The 27,354-nt window shown below is 41.5% G+C and overlaps 1 protein-coding gene across 2 annotated transcripts; it reads right to left on the reverse strand.

Annotated features, from left to right (window-relative positions):
* Positions 1 to 8,453: 8,453 nt before the first annotated feature.
* LOC115356184 (serine/threonine-protein kinase Sgk1) lies at positions 8,454 to 16,445 on the reverse strand. Of its 2 annotated transcripts, none has more exons than XM_030047246.1 (10): positions 16,337 to 16,445; positions 13,790 to 13,865; positions 13,467 to 13,542; positions 13,038 to 13,226; positions 12,813 to 12,944; positions 11,361 to 11,597; positions 11,145 to 11,240; positions 10,760 to 10,915; positions 10,123 to 10,212; positions 8,454 to 9,919 (listed from the first exon to the last, which is right to left on the reverse strand). In XM_030047246.1, exons 1-10 carry the CDS (start codon positions 16,362 to 16,364, stop codon positions 9,752 to 9,754), a joined length of 1,248 nt encoding a protein of 415 aa, XP_029903106.1. In that variant the 5' UTR covers positions 16,365 to 16,445; the 3' UTR covers positions 8,454 to 9,751. The 2 variants fall into 2 exon arrangements, with proteins under 2 accessions (XP_029903106.1, XP_029903105.1); XM_030047245.1 differs by lacking the exon at positions 16,337 to 16,445 and adding an exon at positions 13,984 to 14,119.
* Positions 16,446 to 27,354: the final 10,909 nt, after the last annotated feature.

Below are 27,354 nucleotides of genomic sequence, written 5' to 3' on the forward strand. Positions count from 1 at the left end.
CCTCGGCTCGTGCCCGTGCATGGCGCTTGTTTTGGAAAGGCATTTGTTTGTCCCCGCCCACTTCTCTCGGAAGCACCAATAGGAAGCTCCCGCCCGGCCCTTTCATTTTGCTGAGCTCTCAACAATCTAACCTGTAGGCTAGTGTACTACAGGTTATGTCATATTAAAAGAAAAAATACATAAATAAAAGGGGGCAGTGATGAAACACACAGGGCAATTTTTTGCCTGTCTGTGGTCTGAAAATAAATAAAGACCTATAATTATGTAATGAATTGTGTAATTTAAACCACCTTCTAGGTGCTACATATAAGCTATACCCTATATAACGTGGTTACAACATACAGTGGAAATAGTAACTGGGGTACTGCTCCTAGAAAAAAAAAAAAAAAGATATTTAATGATGCATACTCTTACACATTACAAAATGGTGAGACAGGTGAGTAAAGGTGGGCTTATCCTTGATTACAAAAAATTTGGGGCTGTAACTTCTCTAGCCAGACAGATAATATATAAAAACATGCCACATTCTGAGTGTAAATACAGCAATCCTGGTGCGACAGTGAATACCTTCCACGCTGAACATCCCATGTTGCTGTGGCTTCTCTATAATGTCCATATATGAAAAATAGTAATTAAAATGTAAAAAGCCACTGGCAGTCATTCAAGGAGATGATAGTGATGATATGTCAGAAGTGACTTGTTAACCACTGGCTGGCCCAGCATTTTAGAGGCCATAATAAGTGTAAGAGTAAGACAAATGAAAACACAACTTTTATTTTCATACTTTTACCTACCTATCTAAAAAATAATTTACAAAGTGCTTTACAGCCAACTAAAATAAAATCTCTCTCTCGCTCTCAATTCAGTTCAATTCATTTCTGCATTACTGGAACAAATATGACATGCTGTTGCCAAAGCATTTCACAAAAACAATTCATACAATTATCATATATATTTTACATACATTATATACATTTCAATATTCATACAATTTAACACACTTAATCAATATATAGTTAATTAATAAAAGCCAGATAATGATGATCCTGCAGTTTGTTATTCCCTGAGGCTGTGGCAGGCAAAGACATATTAGGCTGCTAGAGGAGCTGTGGTTCCTTCACCCAGCAGAACTGACAGCTTCTCTTCAGGACTCAGTGTGGGGGACTTTGGCCTTTTACTACTTATTTCTTTGAAATGCAGCTCTGTAAGTGAGGAGAACTTCTCACAGTGGAGGAGAAAGTGCATCTCTGTTTCCACTTCCCTGATGAGCAGTGAGCACAGAGCCATTCTTCTCTGGGCAGCCATGGTTGTTGGTGCCTTCCTGTTCCTATGGCCGGTTTGTGGTCCCTGTGCCTGTACTTGGTCAGGATCAGTCTCTGTTTCCTGTCTCTGACAGAGTGCAGATATCCAGCCATCTCATATTCTCTGTTCATGGTTAAATAACAAGTTAACATTGAGAACACTGACTTCAATTGACTGAGGTGAACAGTAGGTGAAACATCTTCAACTGTCTCCTCTGATCCCTCCATTTAATATACATAGGTCTGAGGCTCTTTTCCATTTTTGTTGATTGTTCTGTCTGGGTTCTTCATCATGACAGTGACTACAGGGGTCAGGAGTGGCTCTTTGAATAAATGTTCATCTCCTGTGTGGCCTACATAGTCAGGTTCTGAACCTCTCCTTGCATTAAAGTCTCCACACAGAAGTACTTTGTCTTGAGCTTGAAAGTAAGACCACAAGTGCTACATTACAAACCCTGAATATTTCAAAATCTTATTGTAAAGGATTTCGTGTGTGGGGAAAAAGAACTAAAATTCAACCAAAGCATGAAGAAATCAAGACAGACAAAAAGTCAGCCAGTGCAGCTGATATGAGAATTAATTCACTGAGATTAAACATGTGCATGTGTGGGTGTGTTTGTCTGTGTGCATGTGCATGCGTGTCTTTGTGAGTGTTTGTGTATGTGAGATGTATGCAGGGCCTGCAATAGGTGTAGGGCATAGTGCTGCAGTGGGGCGTGGTGGTGCAGCAAGGAATTTTGCCACAGGGGGCGTGATGCCGCAGGGGGGCGTGATGCCGCAGGGGGGCGTGACGCTGCAGGGGGGCGTGGTGCTGCAGGGGGGCGTGATGCTGCAGGGGGCGTGGTGATGCAGGGGGGTGTGGTGCTACAGGGGGCGTGGTGCTGCAGGGGGGCGTGATGCTGCAGGGGGCGTGGTGCTGCAGGGGGGTGTCATGCTGCAAGGGGGTGTGGTGGTGCAGCAGGGCGTTCAGTAGGTGCTGCCAGGGGCGCAGTGGTGTAGCAAGGCATTTTGCCCCAGGGGGGTTGGGGTGACCCAGGGGGGCATGGTGGTGCATCAAGGTGTGGTACTGCGGTGGGGGGGGAAGGGAAATGTTTGGAAGGGATGCACAGCTCTCTCTCTCTTTCTTTCTCTCTCTCTCTCTCTCCCTCTCTCTCTCTGTCTGTCTCTCTTTCAGTTTGGTTTCAATTCAACAGGGCTTTAGTTGCATAGGAAACAGACATTTACATTGCCGAAGCAAGTGTGAAATTAAAAAACAACAAAAAGTTTACACAGCTCTGTGAAAAATATTAACAGTTAACTGAGAGAGGGCCAGGTGTTACCAACCTGAGTTTTGGGAATCTAGAATGCCCACTTGGTAAGAAAAAATATCTCTCTGGCCCTGTATGACACATGGTCCCACTCAATATTCATACTATGGCAATGAAAAAAAAAAAACTCACCAAACCTGAACTTCAGTTCCCAATCCCTATTTCTCGTGCAAACACGTGCAAAATGCTGCAGCCAGGCCTCTAAGCGAAACCACCCACAGATCCCATGTCAAACCCTTCATGGTTAGATTAGCTGAGTCTGTAAACAGCTTTAAAAAAAAAAAAAAAAAAGAAGAAAAGAAAAGAAAAGAAAAGAAAAAAGAAAAAGAAAACTCTCAAACCCAATCTTTATTGACTAGTCTTGTCTGTCTATTTTTATTTTTGTATCTGTGTGTATATGTTGTGCAACACTTCATCAACTTCAATCAACTCTTACTTAGTTATTTACTTTTCCATGGATTCTGGGGGGTTGGGGTGGGGGTGGAGGGTGGGCGGGGGGCTCTTCCAGCTGCCCCTGCTGCTCCACAGTTGTCGGAATGTGACCTCAGTCAGCGTAGGTGCTTGTTCCACCTGTTTGTGCTTGTTCCACCTGTTTGTGCTTGGCCTGCTTTTCCAATCTCAATCTATTTTGATGTACACAACCTATAGGCCCCAAAGTTTGACCTGTTTTTGCACCATATGAGCTGCTGTCATCTGATCCTCAGTTAAGCATACAGTTTGCTAAGGGCATGTCTGTGTGTGTGCATGCATTTTGCCGTCTTACGTAATCAGCCACTGACCAAGATAACTGGAGGAGGCCTGCCTGTTGACAAGGTTGGATTTTCCCAGGCTGCTGAAGTGTCCATGATTCTCTGCTAGTATCGCTGGAGCTCCTGTAGCTCACCCTCACCACTGACCTCCCAATGGGGCAAGCAATAAAATAATAACCCTATCCATATCAGTAAAGTATCACATTACATTACTGCACTGAAAGCTGAGAAATATACACATGAAGCTTATGCTTCATGTGTATGCATTTCAGAATTTATATATATATATATATATATGTATATATATATATATATATATATATATATGTATGTATACAAATCTGGTATAATCCATTCAGTAATTGCATGTGCATGTCTCTATTTTTTTCTAAAGTAGGTCAAAAAATGAAACTGACCTCTGCACCTTTGTTCTCATTTTAGGACACCACAACACTGGCAATAACATCCGTAATCAATAAAAGCACTTATTGGTGATCTCAAAGGTCAGATATTGCATCATGACTGTCTGTGTGGAAAAAAAAAAACAACATTTTTGGAGGAAGGTACACTCCTGATAAAAATCTTAAGACCAGTCGAGAAATTGCAAGAATTTACATTTTGCACTGTTGGATCTTAAGAAGGTTCTAAGTAGAGCTTCAAAATGCAAAAAGAAGAAATGGGAGGTCATGACAGTGTGGATACCTGACAGAAAATGACACTGAATCCACATTTTTGCCAAGATTTGGGCTTTTAAAAGCTGTGGTCTTAAACTTTTGATCAGCTGATGAACAGCCTATTTCAGTTTAATGGTTGTTTGCAATAAATTGCTTACTCATTTTTTTTTTTTTTTGTCTCACTCCCATTTCTTCTTTTTGCATTTTGAAGCTCTACTTAGAACCTTCTTAAGATCCAACAGTGCAAAATGTAAATTCTTGCAATTTCTCAACTGGTCTTAAGATTTTGATCAGGAGTGTAGTAGTTCTACCTTCTTTAGACATCTTTTTAGACAGGTTTGAGTTTTTTTTTTCCTTTTTACATAGTGATGGCCTAGTCATTTGATAATAAGGAAACAATTTGTCTCTGAATAGTGATTGAAAGGCAATCCTTTCAATCCAGTCTCCTTTCTACATATTGTAACAAGGAGACTGTATAAAAAAATACATCAATAACTCACAAAGAATTCCAAGGATTGTTCAAACAAATGCGCACGTGATCATGTACCGCAAACAAACAAAATACACACAAGTGGGGCAGTATGCAAAGGCTTTCTGCAGGGTCACAGTGTCTCTTCCTCTCATGCAAACAAAAATGTACAAACACACTGAGAAACAAATGTCATTCTGGCATAAACTGCATTCTAATGGCATGGAGTAGCAAAGAAGGTTTGGTTTTGCAATACAGCAGTTACATATTTGGGATTAGTTTTGCAAACTTGTAGCTGCAGTTGCATCAAGCAGAATGAGCTTGTATCAAAATGATAATGCAATTACTTATGCTCTAATGATGCTGCAGTTACAATCATAAGGAAAGGAAAAAAGGGAAGGCAAACAGTGTCATCTGCTGGAGCTACTGTTGCCTTACACCAAGCTCAAGCAACAAATAAAATCCTATTAGGAGGCTTTAGACCACAGGGGTTAGACTCATATCAGGTAGTGGGCCATAATTGTTCAGATGAGACCCTCATGAAGGTCAGATTACTTTTTGCTAAGGTCAATATTACATGAGACTACACATGGATATTTTCGGCTAATTTCGAATTTATTATTTTAAATCAATCAAATTGGAGCCTACCAGTCAATGAGAAACTGAATGTTGGCTCATGGAAGTAACACATAATGTAGAATTGCATCAAGCAGAAGAGAGAAATGCAGCAAATATACAGCATACAGGTTTGCCGTTTACCTCACAGAACAAAATAACTGCTCTTCCCATCTTTCTTGAAAAATAACATTCCATGTCAACCTTGACAGGATGTTTGCTAAACCTGCATAACACAGCAACTGTCAGTGCAGCAACTAGCCTGCTGGTTTTAACTTTACTTCCAGTCGATTCTATTGTGCAAACCTCTTATTTTGCTTATCACACATAGTTGAAATAATTGGGTGCAAATACTTTAATAAAAAAAAATAACATTTTGATTTAAAAATATTTCTGTTTGTTTTGTTGCCTTTCCCTCCCAAACATCTTGGGGGCCAGATGTGAGACATGCTCGTGGGCCAGATTGGGCCTCCGGGCCATATCTCTAACATCTCTTCATCGCTTTAGACCCTGTGCACACCTTTCACAAGATAAGGCCTCTGTCTGTGGTGGGTCTGTTGTCTGTATGTTGCCTGAGGTGTGAGGATACAAGGGTCTTGATAGCCATGAAGACAAGAATGTGACACTGCATCTTTTACATTTTGCATTAAAATGCATTTTTCCTTATCTGGTAACACGTCCAGATATAAATCACATTTTAATAAGATGTAAATGAGACCTATCAGTCCAAAAACTCTTTAAAACTGCTACATTCTGGAAGAATACAAAAGAGGAATAACAACTTGGTTTAACTGTCTCAGAGACCTCTTTCAATAAGATGCTTATTTTATATGTGCCTTCCATAAATTCATGGTTTTTTTAGTTCATCCAGTCGTTAAAAAGTGATTGGGTGTGATGATGATGAAGTAAAAAGGGGAACATTGATTAAAAATGTATCTGATATATACCACGGTAAAATAATGGTTAGTGGAAAAAAATAGGGCAAGGTTATCTTAATTTTAAGTGTAACAGGTCACATGACCAGGATTTAGTTAAGGGGATAGCCATTGCATTATGGGTCAGAATCAACATGGATGCAGAGGAAAGCCATCTCTACACAGCCCCAAAGTCACCTCATACTGCACGTGGTCCAAGATGGCACACACAGTAATTGTCTTTCCTTGGTTCATAGTTGCATGTAGTCTTTGTTAATGTACCTTTACATGGACAATGTGGCATGGTTTCAATAAGTGTATTTGATTTCATCACATTTTTCTTTGTGCTAACATGTTAGGGCCTGTTTATCAACAGACACAAGCTTAAGAGACTGTAAAATCACCGAGAGATGTATATTTAAACCCTTTGTCTTTTAATTTCTTGTCCTTTTCTTTGGGTCAGCTGATGACAGAAAGAGAGAGAGAGAGAGAGAGAGAGAGAGAGAGAGAGAGAAAGCGAGAGAGAGAGAGAGAGAGAAATCAAACTTCAAAAGACATCTGTACAATGTGTGGCCATTATTTCACTGGACCAGTGGAAATGCACTTGGAACACAGTGTTTTTAAGCTGACATGTTTATGCAAAAACATTTAAGATTTACATGTAAAGAAAGATAGTTTTTACTCTGTCCATATTTACCTTACAGCCTCCAAAAGTCATTAAACAAAGTTACATGCATCAACCATTTGCCTTTGATTTGTAAATAACTTCACTACATAACTAAGTCATTAAAAACCTGTCATTTCACGAGCCTTACACAAACAATGAAGGGATTTAAATATTGCATGCAAGTTGAAACAATCATTAAACAAAATCCATTTCTAATACTAAACATTCATAATGTTAAACCAATTTTCATTTAGTTAGTTTGGCTGCTGGCAGAGGCTGACCAACAGATGGCAATCTATTACCAGCTACTAAGAAGCCAACAGACGTAAGTATGGCTTGGCTTTAGCACCGTGGAATTTTACAGCGCAGCATGACCATGATGAATGTACACTGATAATGTCCAGAGTATTTCTGGATACTCACATTAACTTCAGTGCAAACACAACCATCACACACACACACACACACACACACACACAATTTTGGGGTTTGCTGGGTACTGCTCTTTGTACTGGGGATACCCCCTGCCTCCCCGCGCTCAGAGGCACTCCAAATTTCAGGTAGTGATACAGTCTTCCTGTGCTATTATATTATATTATAGTATATTATATTATATTAACTATGAATTACAGCTGGGTGACATATCAATATAACCATATTGTGCCATTCTTATCGTCATATGGCATAAATGCTGTATTTCCCTGGTTTTAAAGGCTGCATTAGAGAATAGGGATACATTTTTGTTTTTTACTTATTAGACTGTTCTGTATTATTTGCCTCTACCTGCTCGGTCATCATATCAACATCGCTAATCTCATTGTCTGAATACTGAAAGCATCAATAGTCATCCCTACAACATTGTCAGAATGTATTATCAGGGGATTAGGGCAAAATATTATGATGTTTGATTTTGTCCATATCACTCTGCCCTACTTTGAGTCATGTGCATCTTCTGCATCCAAAACCAGCACTCCTCCAAGCGAAAGTTCAGTTGTTCAGCTGAACTGGAGTCACACATACGGTATCTTTTGACCTAGAGTGGCTTTATCAGTTTGTCTGAGGCCAGCCAATAATTTGCCCTCAAACATGTAGACACATGCATGCACACACCCCCTCTCTGTCACATACGCACACTTGGACCTCACGAGCGTTGTTGTGTAAGGCTGCTGACGCACACAGGGGGTTGAAGTCCAGTCTGCACTGATGTGACACATTTGATGGAGGTCAATGCCTCAACCTCTGATCAACAAGGCCTAGTCCTCTGGCTGCTCTTAACACTTCACCAAGCAAATATTTACCTTTTAATCTTCATTCCTAACATTTGGCATTGTAATGTACAACTAAGAAACACTTTGATGTTCCCGTTCTCTACGGACATGTTGATCAGTTCATGACTCAAGTTTCAATGTACTCCTACTAGAATTGCAACATAACATGAGGCTTTAACCAGATGGGGCGATTCATATTAATACCTCTGCTAGCAGCACTGGCAAGGTTAAGACAAGGTTATCTAAAACATTTTCTACAGTAATATAGGCAAGTGATTATTATGATAATGATTAAATGATAATTCTTTCAGTTTAATAATGTGAGGTACAAAAATCTAGCTCAAACACAGTACTAAGATGTAATAAAGTTAAACTTTTTTATTGCAAACCAAACATGGTCACATAAATCTGGAACAATTTTACAATTTACAGTACATTTGACATAAATTGTTACATATACACATTTAAGCATACCTTTAGTCGTTTTTCGTCCAATATACATTAAAACTAGTACACATAACTCCAAATATACAAACAAACTTAAATACCATTAAACTGCATTACAGCAATATTAAAATGGAATGTTTAGTTAAGATGTTACCAAAGCAGCCCGGATGCAGGCCGCGGTTATCGTGAGGTGAATGGAAGACTATACGATGGGGACTTGGTTGGCAAGCAGAACTACATGAACACTTTGGAACATATTGCTCCTTTTCTCGACCAGGTTATAGCAGCAGCACTCTCTCTTTCTCTTTCTCAGCATTACCGTTATCAGTTCATGTGCAAATGAAGAGATGGAAGTTGACACTGTTCGAGTTCCTACATCCTTCCGGTTAATGACGAAACATGGGTACTAAGTTAGTGCTAGAACATTCCTATCCACTGACAAACAACTCCTCGCATAAATAAACTCCTGTAGTCAAGTGAAACATGGACTGACCATAAGTGGGTGACGTTATGGTTGACAAAGACAAACCCAAAAGATCTGAGTTCTGGTGGTGAGAAATAATAAAGGCACCTTTAAGAGCAAAAACGTCCCCCTCTGTAACATTCAGCTATAAATATCTCCCTTTTCTGGAAAAAAAACAACTGAAAACAAATGATAAGAAACTAAAGCACCAAAATGAACATCATCTCCAAACTACTCAGCCCAACTCCACTGACAGGCCCCCATGTGGGATGGACAAAACCTCTAAAGAGGATGAATATTTTGCTACATAGATGAAGACAGAAATCATTTTATGGGCTGGTCCTGTAAGGTTTCCTCTTTTGAGAAAGAGTGGAAACAGCGTATGAGTGTGTGCTTGAGTTGTAGCTTCAGAGGGCGAGGGGCCTTTTCAGCTGCCTGAGCTATGTGCAAATGACCTCCACTATCAGGTAAGAGACAGGGGGCTTGAAGGCTGGAGAAGGACAAAAGTTCATGTCCATTGTGGAGGGTTGAAGAATTTGTGCCTCTGTAAATCAGAGCTCTAAGATGAAGGACGACATATCAACCCCAACGAGTCATTATAATATGGCAGACTGCAGCAAGTCCTCTCAACTGGATTCAAGTTGGCAATCGAAGGGATTATGGTAAATACATATAAAGAGCAGATTCAGAATTAAGAGATGCAGAGTTGTTGGGATGGGGTCAACAATGTCCATCATCCAGATGGGAAATGTGGGGTTTGGGGGCAAGATGCAAGTCCACAGACACTACACAGTTCATGTCCCTTAAGGAATCCCAAAGGAATATGGGGTCCTACAGGTCTAAAGTGGTGTCCATAGAGAGTGCCTGTGTTAAAATCCTATAGGTAGGAGTCCATAGACGGAGCATAAGAGAAGCCCAGGAAGGCCTCAGCAGCCTCTTTGATGCTGGCCGTGATGAGAGCGCTGTCTGGGGAGCAGCCGATGGAGTTGGGCACCGGCTCATCTGTGAACTCTGGGTCAAAGTGCCGCAGGTCGTTAGGACCCGTCTGGAAAGGGGGAGAAGGGGAGAGAGTCATATAGGTATCTAGTCAAAATGCCTTGCCATATATACAAAGAGAATGATGAATCTGATTGTATTTGGCTGTAATGTAAACACTAAGCCCTAAAATGGGAGCGCAAGTCTGTACACTCCTCCTCGTATGGAAAATAACAAAGCTGCTATCGTCAGTGGAACATAAAAGGAACATACCACATTGGGGTTGAAGGGAGGGGTGAGCTTCTTGGCATTGAGGTCATCCCAGTTGATGGGGGAGAAGAACATGTGGTTCTTAATCTCAATCTGGAAACAGACAGATGCATAGGTAATTTAATAGATGAGACAGTCATTGGTATTAACACAAACATGGGCTTTTCACGCTACACTTGGGCTAAGACCCTAGTTCGTTAGCACAGCTAAAACTTCTATTAGCCCTGGGCTAACTGTATTTTCACACTTAGAACTTAAAGTGTGGGATGTCCCCACTGTTAGCCCAGGGCTAACTAAACCCCACTCCAGAGCAGGGTTACCCCTGACTTTGTGGGGATATCCCCAGAAAGTCAAGTTTAAGGTCTATCGAGTAATTCATGGTTACAGCAGTAACAGAATGTTTGTTGTCCAATCAAAATTGGGCTGTAAGTGTTCTGAGGGCATTAACTCTGGGCTTTGATTTTCAAGTGTGAATCCTTAACCCAGGTATTACTGTAAAGTCTGAGTAAATAAGTGCAAGTTTCAGTCAAGGTTAATTTAAGCCCTTGGTTACAGTTAGCCCGGGGCTTAGTTAGCAAGTGTGAAAGGTACAATATAATTCCTCTTCAATTCATACACACAGATATACGTGCACACTTACAAAGTCATCTGTGCAGCCCAGCCTCTTGGTGCGGTCTTTCTGCAGCAGGCCCTCAAGCAGGTGTCTGGCTGCGTTGGAGATATTGGGTTTCAGCTGCAGTGGCTTGTTCAGGATGTTGTCGTACATCTCCGCTGTGTTACGGCTGTAGAACGGAGGCTGGTGAGGGACAAACAATCGATAAGCATTCTGGTCAATACACGGCAGGGAATCAGTATCACCAAAAACAACCATCTTTTAAAATCCTAAATGTATTCAGGTATAAAAACAAGCAGGGACATGCTGAATATATTATTGGGAGTTTAATAAGAATTAGATCTTTGTTCTAATTCAAACTGCATATACCAACTGGAAAGTATTCATAGAGTTACTGTACAGTCGTACTTACCAGGCCATAGAGCATCTCATAAAGCACAGCTCCTAAACACCACCAGTCTACTGTCCTGTCATACGGCTGCTTGTGGAGAACTTCAGGAGCCAAATACTGCGCAGAGAAAAAGGCAGAAAATACAATTAAAGGTTAGATATTTTAGCACCGAGAGCTGTAATAATATTGAGATGAGAGGGAAAATCATTTTTACAGCTCTAGAGATTTTGTCCTTACCTCCGGCGTACCACAGAAGGTGGAGGTGGTCCCTTTGGGTTCGATGTTTTCCTTGCACAGGCCAAAATCCGTGAGAATGATGTGGCCCTGGGAGTCCAGCAGGATATTCTCTGGCTTTAGGTCTCTGTAGACAATGTTAAGGGAGTGGAGGTAGCCCAGTGCGCTGGCGATCTCTGCGGCGTAAAACCTGGCTCTGGGCTCCAGGAAGCAACGTTCTCTCTGTAAGTGGTAAAACAGCTGGGGGAGAGAGGGGACAAGAGAGAGAAAGAGTTAGTTATTTTAAGTGCAGAGTTGAACTAATTCATGTGTAGTGACAGAAAACTGAAATATACGGCACAGGTCATAGGTTGCGCTTACAGTATATCCTAAAATGACACTGGATTGGATGTGAGCTGAGATAGGAAATAAGCCAGAGGAGAGGTAAAGCATCAGACAGAGAGGGAGATAAACAGACAGAGACAGCGAGAAAACCAGGAAATAGAGAGGGAGGAAGGCGAGAGCATGAAAGCTAGACAAGGGAAGATGGATGAAATGAGGGCCAATGGTGGAGATACAAGAGGGATGGAGGAGGGACAAGGGGAAGAAAAGGGAAAGGGGAAAAGGAAATGTGTCCTGTTTCCTGATTAGGAGCATATTTAATCAGGACTGTCTTTGCTCGTCCGACAATCACAGGAAATTAGATCTATTAAACACACAGCGAGTCTGTACGGCGCTGCTAATTCTGGCCCTCGTCTCTCCCTCTGTCCCCATCCACCCAATGATTTCCTGAGAGGTGTTTCCTTTAGAAAAGAAAGACAGAGAGCCACGGCTTCGATTCTGCTTTGCATGACAGGATATCCCCTTTCTCTGTGGATCTCATCTCTCTCTCTTCTCATTCTGGCACTAGCTTGTCCAGTCTCTCTCCTCTTCCATAGTCCACTGTATCTCTTCCATCTCTTTCTCATCTATTATTCCTGCTACATTGAACAATCAACTTAATACCTTTTTTTGCTATATGCACTCATGCATATCCCTTCCCCCTCTAATAACTCTGTTTTTCCATCATTCCCTGCCTGCTTCCCTCATCCATCCATCTCAAAGATTCCCTGCTTCCCCTTTCCTCCGTCTTAAAGGACCCCACCGGTGACTTTGAATGTGTGGTCTATTACTACAAGTTACCCAAGATACTAGTTACAAGTTGTTGTTTTTTTTTTTACATTGCAACAAACCATTCTGCAAATAAAGTTTTTTGCAAATGCAAAGTTCAAAGTCTTTGCTTTTCATGTCAAAGTGGAATGAATAGAAAGTAATGGCTTGAAGTTTTTAAATTCAATGTGTTGAGAATAGATGCGCAGAAACATGAAGAATGTGTGTTTTGTAGACATTCTGTAAACATGCAAAATCAGTGGGACAGTCCTGTAAGCTTTCTCATCAAATATCTCCTATATCTCTCCGTTATCCCCGTAAACTCACCTCTCCTCCATTGATGTAGTCCAAGATGAAGTAGAGCTTGTCTGCTGTTTGGAAGGAGTAGTGCAGGCCAACCAAAAACGGGTGCTTGACATTCTTCAGCAGCACATTCCTCTCTGACATGATATGTTTCTCCTAAGGGACACAAAGGGTTAAGAGGTTAGACAGACCTTGTGGGTGTGTAGATGTGTGTATGTGTGTGTGTTTTTGCCTATGCAGCAGTCTCACCTCCTTCTTCTTGAGAATGGCCTTTTTCTGTAGGACTTTGACCGCATAGAACTGGTCATCTGTGCGGTGGCGTGCCAGCAGAACCTTGCCGAAGCTGCCCTTGCCGATCACTTTGAGGAAGTGGAAATCGCTGGGCTTGGCTGTTGGGTTGGAGGATGGGCCGAGGTTGATCTGTTGGGATGGACTGGGCTGCAGACGGCAGCAAGGGATGAAGGAGAAGAGGTTAGAGTCATTATGTCATCTATATACAGTAACCTTACAGTATACACAAAGAGAGGCACAATCTAGTTGCATGTTGTGTGTGCACATGAGCAACATTGCAGCATAGAAATGAAACAAGTTACATAAGTATGCATGCAAATGTTTACAAACAGAAACAGAAATTTTCTCTTGTTTCTGTCCTATGAAAACACAGACAAGTATACTTACAGGAGGAGAGGGGTTAGCGTTCATGAGCTCAGCATCCTGAGGAGGGCTCAGGTTCAGGATTGACTGAACCTCCGGACTGGGAACACAGGAAAAAAAGCACATAATGAATTTAATACAAATTACAATTTAATACAATAGCCCATCCGCACCACTTTGAAAGAATATAACTGTGTATCCAAAAATCAGCAGAACCGAGGGTCATATTAAGTCACTGATTTCAAAACAATTTTGAAGATTTTGAAACATTACATGTGTGACTGCGTTTCCCAATGTTATGTCCTTCTCTAAATGCGGAACAATAATTTGAGTCAGATAGTACTCACTGCTTGCAGGCGTAGGAGTTTGTGGCAAGTCTCTGAATGAAATCGTTCAGGCCCATTCTCCTCTGTTTCATAAAAGCTGCAACACAAAGTAAAAAAAAAAAAAAAAAGGTTTAGGAAATTAAATAAAAGGCAAGATATGTTATTCCATTTCCTCAAGAATCTAATGAGACTTGAGCTCTGTGGTCATCCTTTACCGGTGAGTAATGCCACTAGTCCTCTTGATTTGGAGTAGGTGAGGACAGCACCTTCTGCCTCTGTTTTGATGGTCATTCTTGTAACAATCAGATAAATGAGCTCTTCACTGATGTGTGGTCCAAAGCTAAACTATAACTTTCTTGCTGTTGGGTCTTGTTTTATAAGAGGTCAGGAAGAGGGAGGAGCTGTGCCCCCTCTCTCTCTCTTTCTGTTTAGGGTGTGTCGTGACGTTTCACGCCACCTAGTGGGCGTGCCGCTGTGTCAACGTTCCATTCTGTTTATTGGACCCTGAGAAAATGAGCGATCCCCTGCTCGGCCAATCATAGGCCGTTGCGCTCGCACACGTCACCGCCGCACCTCTGTTTGCGTCAAAACGCATCGCGTAACAAGAGACAGAAAAGAGACAGCAAAAAAAAAAAAAAAAAAACCTTTTTGCCATCGCTGCCTTATATGTACTCTCTGCACAGAAATTTATGCAACTTCTAAGGTTCTTTTCAAAATATGCCATAAGTCACTCAGTAAGGTCTTTCAACAGGTTCGATCTAAACGGTCACCAGGACTGCAGAGATACAGGCAACACAAGCCAGCCAAAATAACTTAATGGCATCCAGATGTGCGCACTAAACAATATATGGTGTTCCTTAATGTTTCCAGAGAACAGCACAGATTATAGCTTTTGCTGTTACATGTAGAAGTTCACAAGAAAAAAAAACAAAAAAAACAATTCAGATAGGCCTCTTAAAAATCAGGCGAGCTATCCACTCAGTGTTTCCACTTCACTTTAATCCACGAAAACACCACACACTGGAGTTTGCAAGGTCTTTTGCAGAGAAAGCACCGGATAGCCTCTTAAGTATATCGGCTTCAATGTTTGGCTACTTCTCTATCAAAATGCCCGGGGATGACGCATGTTCCCTGGGTAGACAAAAGACTAGGAGGAGAGCCGGGGCAGAGCTGGGAGGGGGGGTGGCAGATGCCAAGAAAAGCCGCTGGTAGTGGAAAAGTACCGAATGAAAACTCACTCCTCAATGTATTCAACTCAATAAATCAAACAGCGGGGGGTAGAAAAGGAGGATCCCAGTCTATCTTTAAATACTAGGAGGTCTCCCAGAAATAAGACAAAAAGAACTTAGCATGCGATTGTTAAAATGATAATTGGGTGGAAAAGTAATTACGCTGCCGTGCCGTTTTTTTGGGGGGGGGGGCGCATATAGCACACAGCCCATACGGGCTCGGTTAGTCACAGTTATGTAAGAACAAGGCACATGTTTAAGTTGTATCTCAAATCCTACATCTTAACAGAAGCTACAGTCCTGAATAGAATGCACAGATTGATATGCATGGAATGCACCTCGGAGAACACAGGAGCCTATAGGCCTAACCATCAAGCAAACCCTGCCGGGAAAACACACACAAACAAACATGCAGGTACTACAATTACAGGCTAAGAACGATTTCCACAGAAAATCCACTGGTAATATTACAGGAAACACATACACTAAAACTGCCTAAGGGAGTATTGCTGATTGCATAATGCTGGAAAATGTATGAGAGAGAACACCCATGACTCAGTATGGAGCAAGACAGCTGCAACTTTCACCCGCAAACAAACTGTAGCTTACATACTCATACAAATACTTTACTTATACTTTATTAGTTAGCCAGCATTGTCTATTTTTACTTTTAAATTTAACGATTAAAAAAAAAAAAAAAAACATTGCAGGCAATTTTGCAGGTGTAATCTGTCTCATCTAAAATGCAGTGCGTTTTTCTCAGATATGGTACAACATACTAACAGATATGTCTAGTATGAGGAGGAATAAAAATCCAGCGGCATAAATCTGTTGAGCACAAACTATCCTTTTAGATGTGAAGTAGTCCTCATCTCAGCGCTTATTGATCATAGGCAGCTATAGCGCTGCGCGGTTCAACAAGTGGGATAAGACACTTTCCAGGGCTTTCCTGTCACATTAAACAGAGCAGACCCCAGACCAGTCAGGGCATTTGCATAGATAACAGCCGCATAAATCCAGGTCACGGGCTAACGGGGGTGACAGAGGCGCCTCCACGTATGCCTGCCAGCGTTTTCATCCACACCGGGATATTTCATAAACAGAGAAAATGGCCTAAGAGAGACTATAAAGAGACTATAATGTCAGGCTACTCGTCCGAAAAAGAAAACATTGTTATACATGTTTACATGGATATTATTCAAATATTACAATAAATAATACTCGGTACTGGACTGATGCCCAAAACGACTCACAGACATAAAATAAGCAGACTAGCGGCAGCAGATTTTACTTAGATGAGGCCAGTCGTTTCATTCAAAGGAATATTCAGCCTACTTACAAGTCAGAGCGGTCGTTTTGTCTTTCATAGGGATGTTTGGTCTTGAATCACACAAGGCAGAGAGGCTGTAGGCTCCTCGGCAGGGAGGGTTTTCGAACTAGACACCGCATTCTACTTCTCAGACACTTTGAACCAGCGGACGCTTGCAGGGCGGGGACGTCCCGCCTCTCTACTTTCCTTCCACCCCTGTGCTGTTTCAGAGCATTCCTCAAGGAGGACGCTGCTACCTTCAAATGCTCCTCAAGAGCTCCTGCTTTGTGCCTCAGGGGTCACGGGACTCCTGGGACAAAATGTATTTTTTTCTTATTTGGTTTGAAGTAACTTTTAGAAATTAGAACAAAGCTACAAAGCTGTTGCAGATGCATCAGCATTACATGCAAGGAAATTATAAACATGAAACAAAATGTTTTAATTTTTTTAATTTTTTTTTTATTTACCCATAATATAATTGTAAAATACGTCTCCTGTACTATCATTTTCACTTTCCTGGTGTTATTTGCAATTTGTTGTATCATTCATATGCACATATGCACAACCCATCATTGCACTTAACTCATCACTTCAATATTTCCAACAGCAGTTGAGGGCAACAAGGGTCAGACCCAGCCATCAGCTGAATGAAAAACCTGACTTCACCTATCAAACATTAATGCTAAAAAAACTACCTATAGGTTTGGAAATTAATCAAGTTCACACTGAGTTTAATTCAGAGTTGAAAGCTGACAAGAAGTTCAGAGCATATTAATTATCCCAGTCAATGAATTAATTACTCTCCCCCATCCTGGCACCTCTGTGCACCCGGCTGCGTTCCCAGCATAGTGTTTCTTTTTTTTTTGGTTTTGTTTTGTTTTGTTTTTTTTGTCCATGCCAGTGTGACAATGTAGCACCTTTAGTGTGAGGAGAGAGAACAGAGAGAGCAAATAAAAGGAAATGGATCAATGGGACATTACGGAACATTTGGATTGGTTGCTTTGAAAACATGAGAAGCCGCGTTTCCTAAAAGACATAGGAAGATGGGCAATGTAGGAAGGTGGAAGATGAGTAGAGATGAAGGAGTGGGAAAATGAAAGACAAACACAATGTGAGCCCAAGCTGTTTCTGCTTTTCCTCCTGTCCAATAGCATCTTTAGACAAAAATCAACTGCAGTAGCCAATTTCATTAATAGTGTGACTGGAACTTTGTGTGTACATGCAATATTAGACCTTGCAAGATTTCTGCATTTACCATTTCCAAGAGTTAAATTCAGTGGTGATTAATGGGGATGCAAAAATGTGTGCGCTTTTGTATGATAGCTAATGAGTGTGTAATCTTTACTGGGCTGCAAATATGCAAAGCCAAAGAGGAACAGCAATTATGGCTCATTCATAAATCACTGAAAGATGCCTGTGTGTGTGTGTGTGTGTGTGTGTGAGGGAGAGAGAGAGAGAAAGTGAGAGTTAGGGAAAGCTCTGTGTGCTCCTTTCCCCCTGAACTCCACCCTCTCTCTTTGAAAGAATCATCATGTGCTTGCATGTGTGACTGCAGTTTTTAAAAATAGCCTCAACTTTTTAGCACTGTTTCTGTTTCTCCCTCAACTCAGGTCAGATCTATTATTAATCCATACCCCATAGACACCTGATGCACGCACACGCGCGCACACACACACACACACACACGCACGCACACAGCTAGAGGGCAAAGCAAACCTGCAGAGAGACTGACAGAACACACACACACACACACACACACACACACACACACACACACACCTATGGTAGGAGTGAGAGAGAAAGAGAGACAGAGAGAGAGAGAGAGAGAAAAGGGCACATCAAGCACTTCCCAAATTCCCTCAAGGTGTCCACCCCCTCCCTCTCTGTGCCAAAAGAACTTACAGCAGTTTGTTAAAAAAGGAAATTTCTCCTTGAGACGGCACATTGACGCCATTTCATCTACAACATTTCACCACTGGCACTGCAGCGTGCAGCCCTTGTGGGGCTTGAACTGACAACTCATCTTACCTTGACTTTAAAGCATCATGCACCAAGCACGTAAAACCTTCCACATCCCATACTGCACTCTCAACACAGGAATAATAACTCAGGCAAAGCATGCATTAGCATGGAAAAAGTGCTGATTCTGAAAACTTTTCTAGGCCCTGCATAGATGTGCATAAGGACACTCACAGTCTGCAGTGCTGCACTGTGATGTTCAAGGACCCTACCAGTGATTTTGCATGTTCAGCCTAATATCTAAAAATCTGCAAAAAAAATTCTGCTAATATTTTCCCATAGCAAGCAGTTGTATTTTTCTACCTTTTACCCAGCCATTGGTTTCCATTCATTCCACTATGATATGAAAATGAACTATCAGAGACTTCAAACTTTCTTCACTCCAGTATTCCATCATTGTAATAAAGTCGTCCACATTAGTTTTCCTAAAAGAGGCAGCACTGTTGTGTGTTGGTGACTTGAAACTGGTCTGAGTGAAACGCTCCCTCTGCCAGGGAAAACAGTTCCCAGGGAAATGTTTGCTTTTCACAGGAGTGAGTGTGAGAGAGAGAGAGAGAGAGAGAGAGAGAGAGAGAGAGAGAGAGAGAGAGAGCTGTGCTGTGCTTTGTGAATGTTGATGACGTTGTTAGCTGCAGAGGCAGAACATTAGAAAGTTGGTGTTCAACTAAAAACTCACATTTGAAAATGGAGGGATTTTGATTATCTGTTGTGAAATCTTTAGAACCCCCCACTGATTTTCAAAATGGTTTGTTGCAATATAAAATGTGGGAAAATTGTAATCAATTTGCTAAACATTCCAAATCCCTGGTCCTTTAAACTCTGCTGCATACCTGATGTAGTAAGGAATGGAGAAATATATATATAAAAAATTTACAAATAACACCAAAAAAGAGGGAACTCTGCATCCATTTAGCTTTGCATCGTAACAGGAGAGGAATAAAGGTGATGATGAAGAAAAGAAAGAAGAAGATGAAGACGATTACATTACCTGCCATTGTTGCAGTGTTGTAAAAGCAAAACTGTTACATCCGTGTCTGTGACCATAGCCCAAAAGTGAATGAAATGAGAAAGAGAGAGAGCGACAGAGAGAGAGAGAGAGAGAGAGGTGTTGAAGAGAGTGAGAGTGAGAGCGAGGGGGAAAGAGAGCGAGAGAGAGATACTAAAAGCACTGAGTGTTCTCTCCTCTCTGGCCGTCTTCCCCCTTTGGGCTCCCAGGCCTGCTCTGAATGAGAGGAGGCTCCAGAATCGACAAGTTGTGTGCACTGTTCGTGTGTGTTCATGTGTCCGTGTGTGTGTGTGATGCTAAGGCCTTATGCAACCCCACAGTGGCACTGTGGGGTTAAGGCCCACATTGACTCACAAACAGAACCCCCCACTCCACCCCAACCACACACACACAAATGCACAAGCCCACACACACACACACACAAACGCACATTCTAGGGGCCCTTTTATAAGCATCAAGGAAAGAAAGGAGGTCACTCCACTCCCTGGCAACACTGGGTCCAGGATGGAGTGGGGTACAGTGTTAGCAGGTGGCATTGTGGTGTCAGCACCCACTAACACACACATGCAAGCTCCCCTCTGCCCACTAAGGCCATGTCCACACTAAGCCAGGTAAATATGAAGACGCCATTTTGGTATTCCATCCACATTCCATCCCATCCACATCCTGTCAACTCTACAGTGCCTTCAGAAAGTGTTTTCAAACTGACACACTTTGTCAAGTGGTTTCCAAAAGCCCCTGTTCCCAGGTGCACAGCGATGGCTTAGTGTGGGCGGAAGGCAAAAACATACTTGGTCAGTTGTTATGCTGCTCTGTGCCGCAGTTTCATCGCTTCAGATGTCTTTCCCATGTTTTGATCAGTTTTCACTATCTGCTCATTCATTTACATTTTGTCGCAAACATTAACACACACACAAAAAGGGATCTATACTATCACCGTTACTGCTGAACAGCCAATGAACTACACTTAGTGGGATCATCACTGAAAGCACCTTTAGACTGACTGCTTCTGTTTTGCTCGTGATTTGGATGATTCAGTATATTATTTGATTTACACAAAATACAGTGCAAGTCATGTTTAAGGCAACAAGTCATCCAAGCCATACGACTACATACTGTGGGTCCTTCCAAATATGAACCACATATGACCATGGCTCTAACATGACCAACAGGAGCATTTCTTAAATTAGTAGTGCATGCAACGCACACTGCAAAAACGCAAAATCTTACCAAGATAATTTGTCTTATTTCAAGTCAAAAATGTCTTATTTCTAGTCAAAATATCTCATTACACTTAAAATAAGACATGATCACCTCAGAAGTAACTTGTTTTTAGACAATTTTCACTTGTTTCAAGTGAAAATTCAGTTGAAACAAGTGAAAATTTGCTTGTTTCATTGGCAAGATTTGCCAGTGGAAAAAGTGAAACTTCACTTGAAATAAGTGAAAATTAGCTAGAAACAAGAAACAAAGTTTGTCTTATTTTAAGTGTAATGAGATATTTTGACTAGGAATAAGACATTTTTGACTTGAAATAAGACAAATAATCTTGGTAAGATTTTGAGTTTTTGCAGTGCACAGGTGCATCTCAAATATGACCCAACAGACCATTTACTGAACAAGCTGCAGCCAACTGAAGTGTGTTAGCAAATGTTAGCTGGTGAGCAACTAAAAAATACTTTACTAAAGTGAGAAAAAGGTTTACCATCAGGTTAGGTCAGGGTTAATGTGACAAAACACAAGCTAACATTCACTAATATTAGTTCAGGAAGGTTAGCTACCTAAAAATGAATGCTGCTCTTACTTGAGACAGGATTTGATCTCAGGTCAGCTGAGAGAAAGTCAGGTTGATTGATCCATCAGCCAACCTGCTATCCTCTATATGAAGGCTTTGTGCCTCCCTTAATATATTATTTACAGGACCACTAGAGGACATTTAACTGTATAACATAACGAGAGGCTGTAATATGCTGCTGCACAAACACCCCAGGGGGGCTTTTTCTGCTGGAGGACAGTTACATTTACGGTCTGCCTAAGTTACAGATGGCATCACCAGATCCAGACAGGCCTTTATATTAGTAGGAAACAACTTTATTTTATAACTTTATTATAGGCCCCCTATGATAATTTGGTCATTTTAATCAGCTTTCAAAACCCTCCCTATTTCTGGCCTGTCAAGGTTTGCAAGTATGGGCCAAAACTAAGAAATAAAGATACATTTTCAAATTGACTTGGCTAAATGTGGACATGGCCTCACCTCCATCCACACCTACAAAAACAGCCCGCACACCTACATAAAGGCCAGCATATTCCCATATTCACGCTGTGTCCGGCAGATGACATCCATCCAGTCATCCAGTCATCTGTTCTCTTTTCCATCCTGCCATCCCTCCATCTTGTAATGGCCTTCCTTTGTGCAGGGGATGATGAGGCCAGTTGTGGCTACAGTTGATCCCGGCCGTCTGGGGCTGAATGTGAATGAGCCTTGGTGGTAAGGAACCAATTGACACTGTTACATAAAGCCCTCGGCTATTCACAGAGGACAGCTAGGCTTTTCTTTTTCCAGCAGACAAGGTAGACTGTCAGTGTGTGTGTTTGGCGTTGCTGTTTGTTTTGCATCTTGACGTGCTGGGGCTTGTGAAGATTTTTGACAAATCTATGCAGTGTGTATGTTTGTGTGTTTCGGCACTTTCTACAGAGTGGAGGAATGGAAAGGAATGGACATGTTCTGACACTCATCTCAGAGCTCTCAAATACTGTAGGTTTGATAGTATGTCTGTATGTGGGATACTTCATATTTGCCTGCATGTTGAGCATACGTCCATGTGGATGTGTGTGTACTTGCAGCTATGTATAAATTCTCGTCTGCTTGTGTTGTTGTCTCTGTATGTGTGTGTGTGTGTGTGTGTGTGTGTGTCTTAAGAGGCAGGCTGGCACAGGTGAGCACTGCATGAAAGATATGGGAGAAAAGACTAAATGACAGCTTCTGATAAGGAGTAGCAGTGTTGATACTGTGTGTGACTCACTGAGTCACAGAGAACTAAAGAGAGGTATTTAACACACACACACACACACACACATGCACACACGCACACCTGTGAGCATGTATATGTGTCAGTGTGACCCAAGCTTCAGTGCAGCTAAGACACAGGTCTCCTTAGTCACAATAGACAGACAACAAGGGGTGGCCAGTAACATTTACTTGAATACTTTTTGAGTATCTGTAATTCACTTGAGTATTTTTTTTTTTTTAAACTTATGACTTTTACTCTACTCCATTTCAAAGACAAATACTGTACTTTTGACTCCACTATATTTAGCTTTGAAGTCAGCGGTTGGATTTTTCTTTTCTAAAATGTGATTGGCCACACGCTGTGTTCCTCACAGGAGAAGAACCAATCACAGGACCTCCTCTCAACGGGGTTCGAAGTCAAAGTGGAAATACGTCATCCAGCTCTGTGAACCGAGCACAAACAAGACATACGTTTTCAAGGAAAAACGCATCCATTCCATTTTGTTAGCCAAGCACAAACTACTAATCTGGAGATGGTTAGAACTTTGTGTGGCATAGTGGTTCTACAAGCATGTCAGTGCATGACGTGGTTTCACAGAGCTACGAGGTTCTGTAAATGCATTATAAAAACAATACAGCAATGCACTGATAGAAAACCGTACTTTATAATAATTAAGTAGTTTTTAAAATCAGGTACACCAGCACTTTAACTCAAGTACTCAAATCAACTCAAATTTGTCTGAGCAACTTTCACTTGTAGTTGAGTAATATTTGAGCAGGAGTATCTCTACTTTGACTCAAGTAAAGGGATTGTGTTCTCTGTCCACCACCTTGTAATATAATCGCCAACAGTAAATTGTTAATAAATAGCAACAGGCATTTGATCACTGGACCATGGTGAGTATTGGGTGACAGTGCATGTGTTTGAACTGTAGATAGTTCAAAACATTATTGCCAAATTGGCTATATTATTCACCACTGGCATCCTCACTGAATGTGTACTGCTTCCAATGAAAAACGCTTAAAAAAATAATAATAATTCATGCATGGAGGGCTAGATTTACCATTTTGAACAAATACTGACACCCATACAACACAGCCACAAGATGAGTTTTGCAAAACATGTGTGACTCTGACATTTTGTCCACTAGAAACAACAGCTACCTTCGCTCCACCTACACATAAACACTAGAGTGAAGCTGAACGGTTTAAAAGGAGAACAATTCACAACCACTGCTTTCAAAATCTGAATAAACATCCAGGTTCCAGTATCAAGTTTAGCTTTCCTTTGCTCATATACAGCCCACAGCTGAATGCAACAAGTGCTCCTCTGGGAAACATAGGACACCACAGGTAGATGATGCAGGTTGAAAGAGCCTGTTGCTGCTGATTTTCTTGCAAACTGCATCAGTCTGCTGAGAAGGTCCTGGTGAATTTAAGGAGTGATGGAGCCAGAGACCAACACAGACTGAGCCTGAAGTACACAGGTTATATAAAGTTGTTGTGAAATCAGGGAAGGACACAGTATAAACCAGCTAGTAAATGCTGATTAATGACACAGCAGCTAGCTGTTTGAACATACTAATGGCTTAATAAGGGCGTAACACTCAGCAGATGGTCTTGGTTACATAACATCACTCTGTAGGTTTTCTTTTTAGCTAGCGGTGTGACGGAGCATAGCTAGGGTTTGTTTGTGCCCTCTGTAAAATTAGACAGCCAGGACTCCACTCTCCATAATTATCTTTAATGGATCTGTCCCTCACTCTTGCTCCCTCGCTCCCTCTGTCACACACACTATTGTACACACCATTCAGCAATTAGAATGATAGTTCTTGTAATGGCTGAAAATGACTCATACGTGACACTCTTCAACTTTTAAGTGCCTCTAAAGCCACTAATTGCAGAACTCTGAGCACCAGGGTGTAACAACACCAAGGCTGTGGCCACAGGAAACAGCTTGTCACCAGCTAGCTTAATTGCCTACATTTCTCTCTACATCTTGGTAACTCCTATAATTAATGGGCACAGCACTACTAGCGGAAAACATTTTCAGCATTTCTTGTCAGCAAAGCTTTCTTGACTATTTTGCAAGACACATTTGCAGGTATGCCAAAAAGTGTTCTGCACGACATGGAGGCATGAATGTGCATGTTATCTGGGGACATTGTTGGAGAGTGGATGGAGCACTTTGAGGAATTCTTAAACTCAACAGTCATGTCCTCTGGACACAAGGTGCAGCTGGAAGATTGAAGGGTTGTCAGAGCCCTTGGCAGAGGTCACTGCCTCTCCTTGGCAGAGGTCAAAGCTTCTCTGTGGCAAAACACCAGGGGTGGATGAGATTCATCCTAAAATGCTGAAGGCGCTGGATGTTATTAAGCTGTAAAGGTTGTCATGCCTCTTCAATGTTGTGTGGATTTCAGGGACAGTGACCTTGTATTGGCGTAACAGGGTGGTGTTTCCAAATAAGAGGACTGGAGGGCGTGTTACAGCTTTCATTGATTCACACTAGCCATCCTTTGTGGGAGAGCTTATGCCAAAGTGCCAGACATGAGAATCTAACCAGCTGTCAGACTTCACATTCAGGGAGAACATCTAGAACAGCCGACCAGTGTTTAACCGTTGAGCAAATATTTAAATGGAATTTGGTAATTCTGTCAACATTTTTTTTTTTTTTTTTTTTTTTTTGTGGATCCGGAAAAGGTTTACAACCATGACTTCCTGATCATGTGGGAGGTGCTTTAGAGTATGGACCACCACACTGACTCTGCAAACCTTTTGGTCCATGCATATTGTGAAAGCTTTAGTTGGCATTTTTGGCATAAATAAAGATAAAGGTAGGGTATGTAACTCTGCAGAGCAGGCAGATTGTTAGCAAACATTTGAACTTGAACAGCTCAAACTGCACTCAGATCAGTGACATCAGGACGATATATCTGCTATTTGCCGATGATATTGTCCTCCTCGCTTCATTAGACCAGGAACTCTGATGTGCACTGGAGAGGTGTGCACTAGATAAGGATTGACAATACCTCCATATTTTAGGTCATGATTCTCTCCCAGAGAAAGGGTGCGTGTCTCAGTGAGACGTGAGCAGCTGTGCCAAGTGGAAACACTGAGACATCTTGGGGTCTTATTCACAAGTGAAGGTGAGAGAGGTCATGAGATGGACAACCAGTTAGGTGCAGTGCTGCAATAATAAGAGTGTTTTATCAGGCTGTGCTGGTGAAAGACCCCATGAGATGGCATCTTGATTTTATCTATTTCCTGTTCTAACATTATGTTGGGGCAAAACATACTGCAAGAAGGGATGATTCAATAGAAAATTTGATGGAATGGGTTGGGATCTTTCAAAAATGTATAAAGATTTTATTGGTTGAACATTTTATTTACACCTACTGGTGCAGCATGAGGTCAATATTAAAGATATATTGTGTTCCAGGAATTACAGGAAATGAGAATGCACTATGTGTGGATTTAATAAAGCCCAAGCCCTAACAAAGCATAGCTCTCAATTTACCAAGTGAACTACACTCTGGAGCTGCTGGCACCTAAAACTGTGGCCACAAGTTTTGGGTAGTGACTGAAAGATCTAGGTTCCTCTGCTGGATTGTCAGCCTCACCATTCATGACAGGGTGAGGGGTTCAGTCTGTTCCTTCACATTCAGAGGTGGTGGTGTGGGGCACTTGTTAAGGATGTAAGCACCTCCTGATAAGAGGACTCCAGGACCGACTGGGAGGACTCCCAGGACATAGTGGACAGACAGCATCTCCTAGCTGACCGGGGAGAACTTGAAAATTCCCAGGAGGAGCGAAAAGAAGTTTCTGCGGAAAAGGATATCTGGCTGCTCAGCTTACTCTGTTGTTACGGCGACCATGAGCTACAAAGTGAAGAGATGGGTCGATAGAGGGGTGGCTATGAATCATTCCTATGTGAAAAAGCCACAGTAAATGGGCTGTTAGTGTGTTATGTAATAAACCAGAAATTTGCACACCTATGAAATTTTGTTTTTTTCCCGTGCTTGACAACATTTAGGAAGGACAAAATGTTCAGAATTTGCTGGTTTGCTGTTGGAAATGGATCCTTTAAAGTGAAAGGAAGGGTTGAAATGCAGTAGGGAAAGCACTGTTATCACACTCTCTCTCTGTACATACACACGCACACACATACACACACACACACACACACATACGCAAAGATAACTGTGAGAAGAGCTCATGTTATAACACACAAGGGGATTCCTTGCCAAAGGAAAGATAATGACAAAAAGAGGATAGGTGCCAATTCATGAGTGACACAAATACACACAAACGCAAACACACACACACACACACACACACACACACACACACACACACACACACACACACATGCACATACACACATGTGCACACATTGCCCTTTGGGTTGTCAAGCTGTGGTACATGCTGATGGAAAAATCATTAAAGCCAGACTAGAATCACTTACAGTCATAATGGTTAGAAGAACATAGGTGGTGATAATAACAATAACAACAACAACAACCACAACCACAACAACAACAACAACAACAACAACGATAATAATAATAATAATAATAATAATAATGTTAATTTGTATAGCACTTATCAAAATCAGCATTACACAGTGCTTTACAACAAACCCATAAAACACAGCAATAAAATATACAGTAATGTATAAATAAACAGGCAGGTATAAAGAATATACCTGAAGGAAGAGAAATAAAACTGCAAGAGTTTTTAGGACATGATCAAGCATGCACTCTGACACAGGCTATACACACATTTCTGCTGGGAGAGTGGCATAATGAGACATAATTAGATGTTTAATCCTAGACAGTGACCGCATCATGTTTCTGATCAGTACCCAGGTTTGTGTCATTAACAGTGTTGGGAGTAACATATTACAAGGTGCCACAGTACTGTCCTTACATTACTTTTCCCTGTGATGTGATTATGTTTGAATTTTCAGTAATCAGATTACTTTTCTAATGAAATCTCTTTAGTTCTGTT

The sequence above is a fragment of the Myripristis murdjan genome, chromosome 24 (assembly GCF_902150065.1).
Source record: "Myripristis murdjan chromosome 24, fMyrMur1.1, whole genome shotgun sequence".
In the NCBI taxonomy this organism is placed as follows: domain Eukaryota; kingdom Metazoa; phylum Chordata; class Actinopteri; order Holocentriformes; family Holocentridae; genus Myripristis; species Myripristis murdjan.

Coding starts and splice junctions, on each gene's coding strand:
- LOC115356184 (XM_030047245.1), bottom strand. CDS start 14,059: ATGACCATCAAAACAGAGGCAGAAGGTGCTGTCCTCACCTACTCCAAA. Junction 13,227..13,466: donor ACGCTAACCCCTCTCCTCCT/GTAAGTATACTT, acceptor TGCCGTCTGCAG/CCCAGTCCATCCCAACAGAT. Junction 11,241..11,360: donor CCTTCTGTGGTACGCCGGAG/GTAAGGACAAAA, acceptor TTCTCTGCGCAG/TATTTGGCTCCTGAAGTTCT.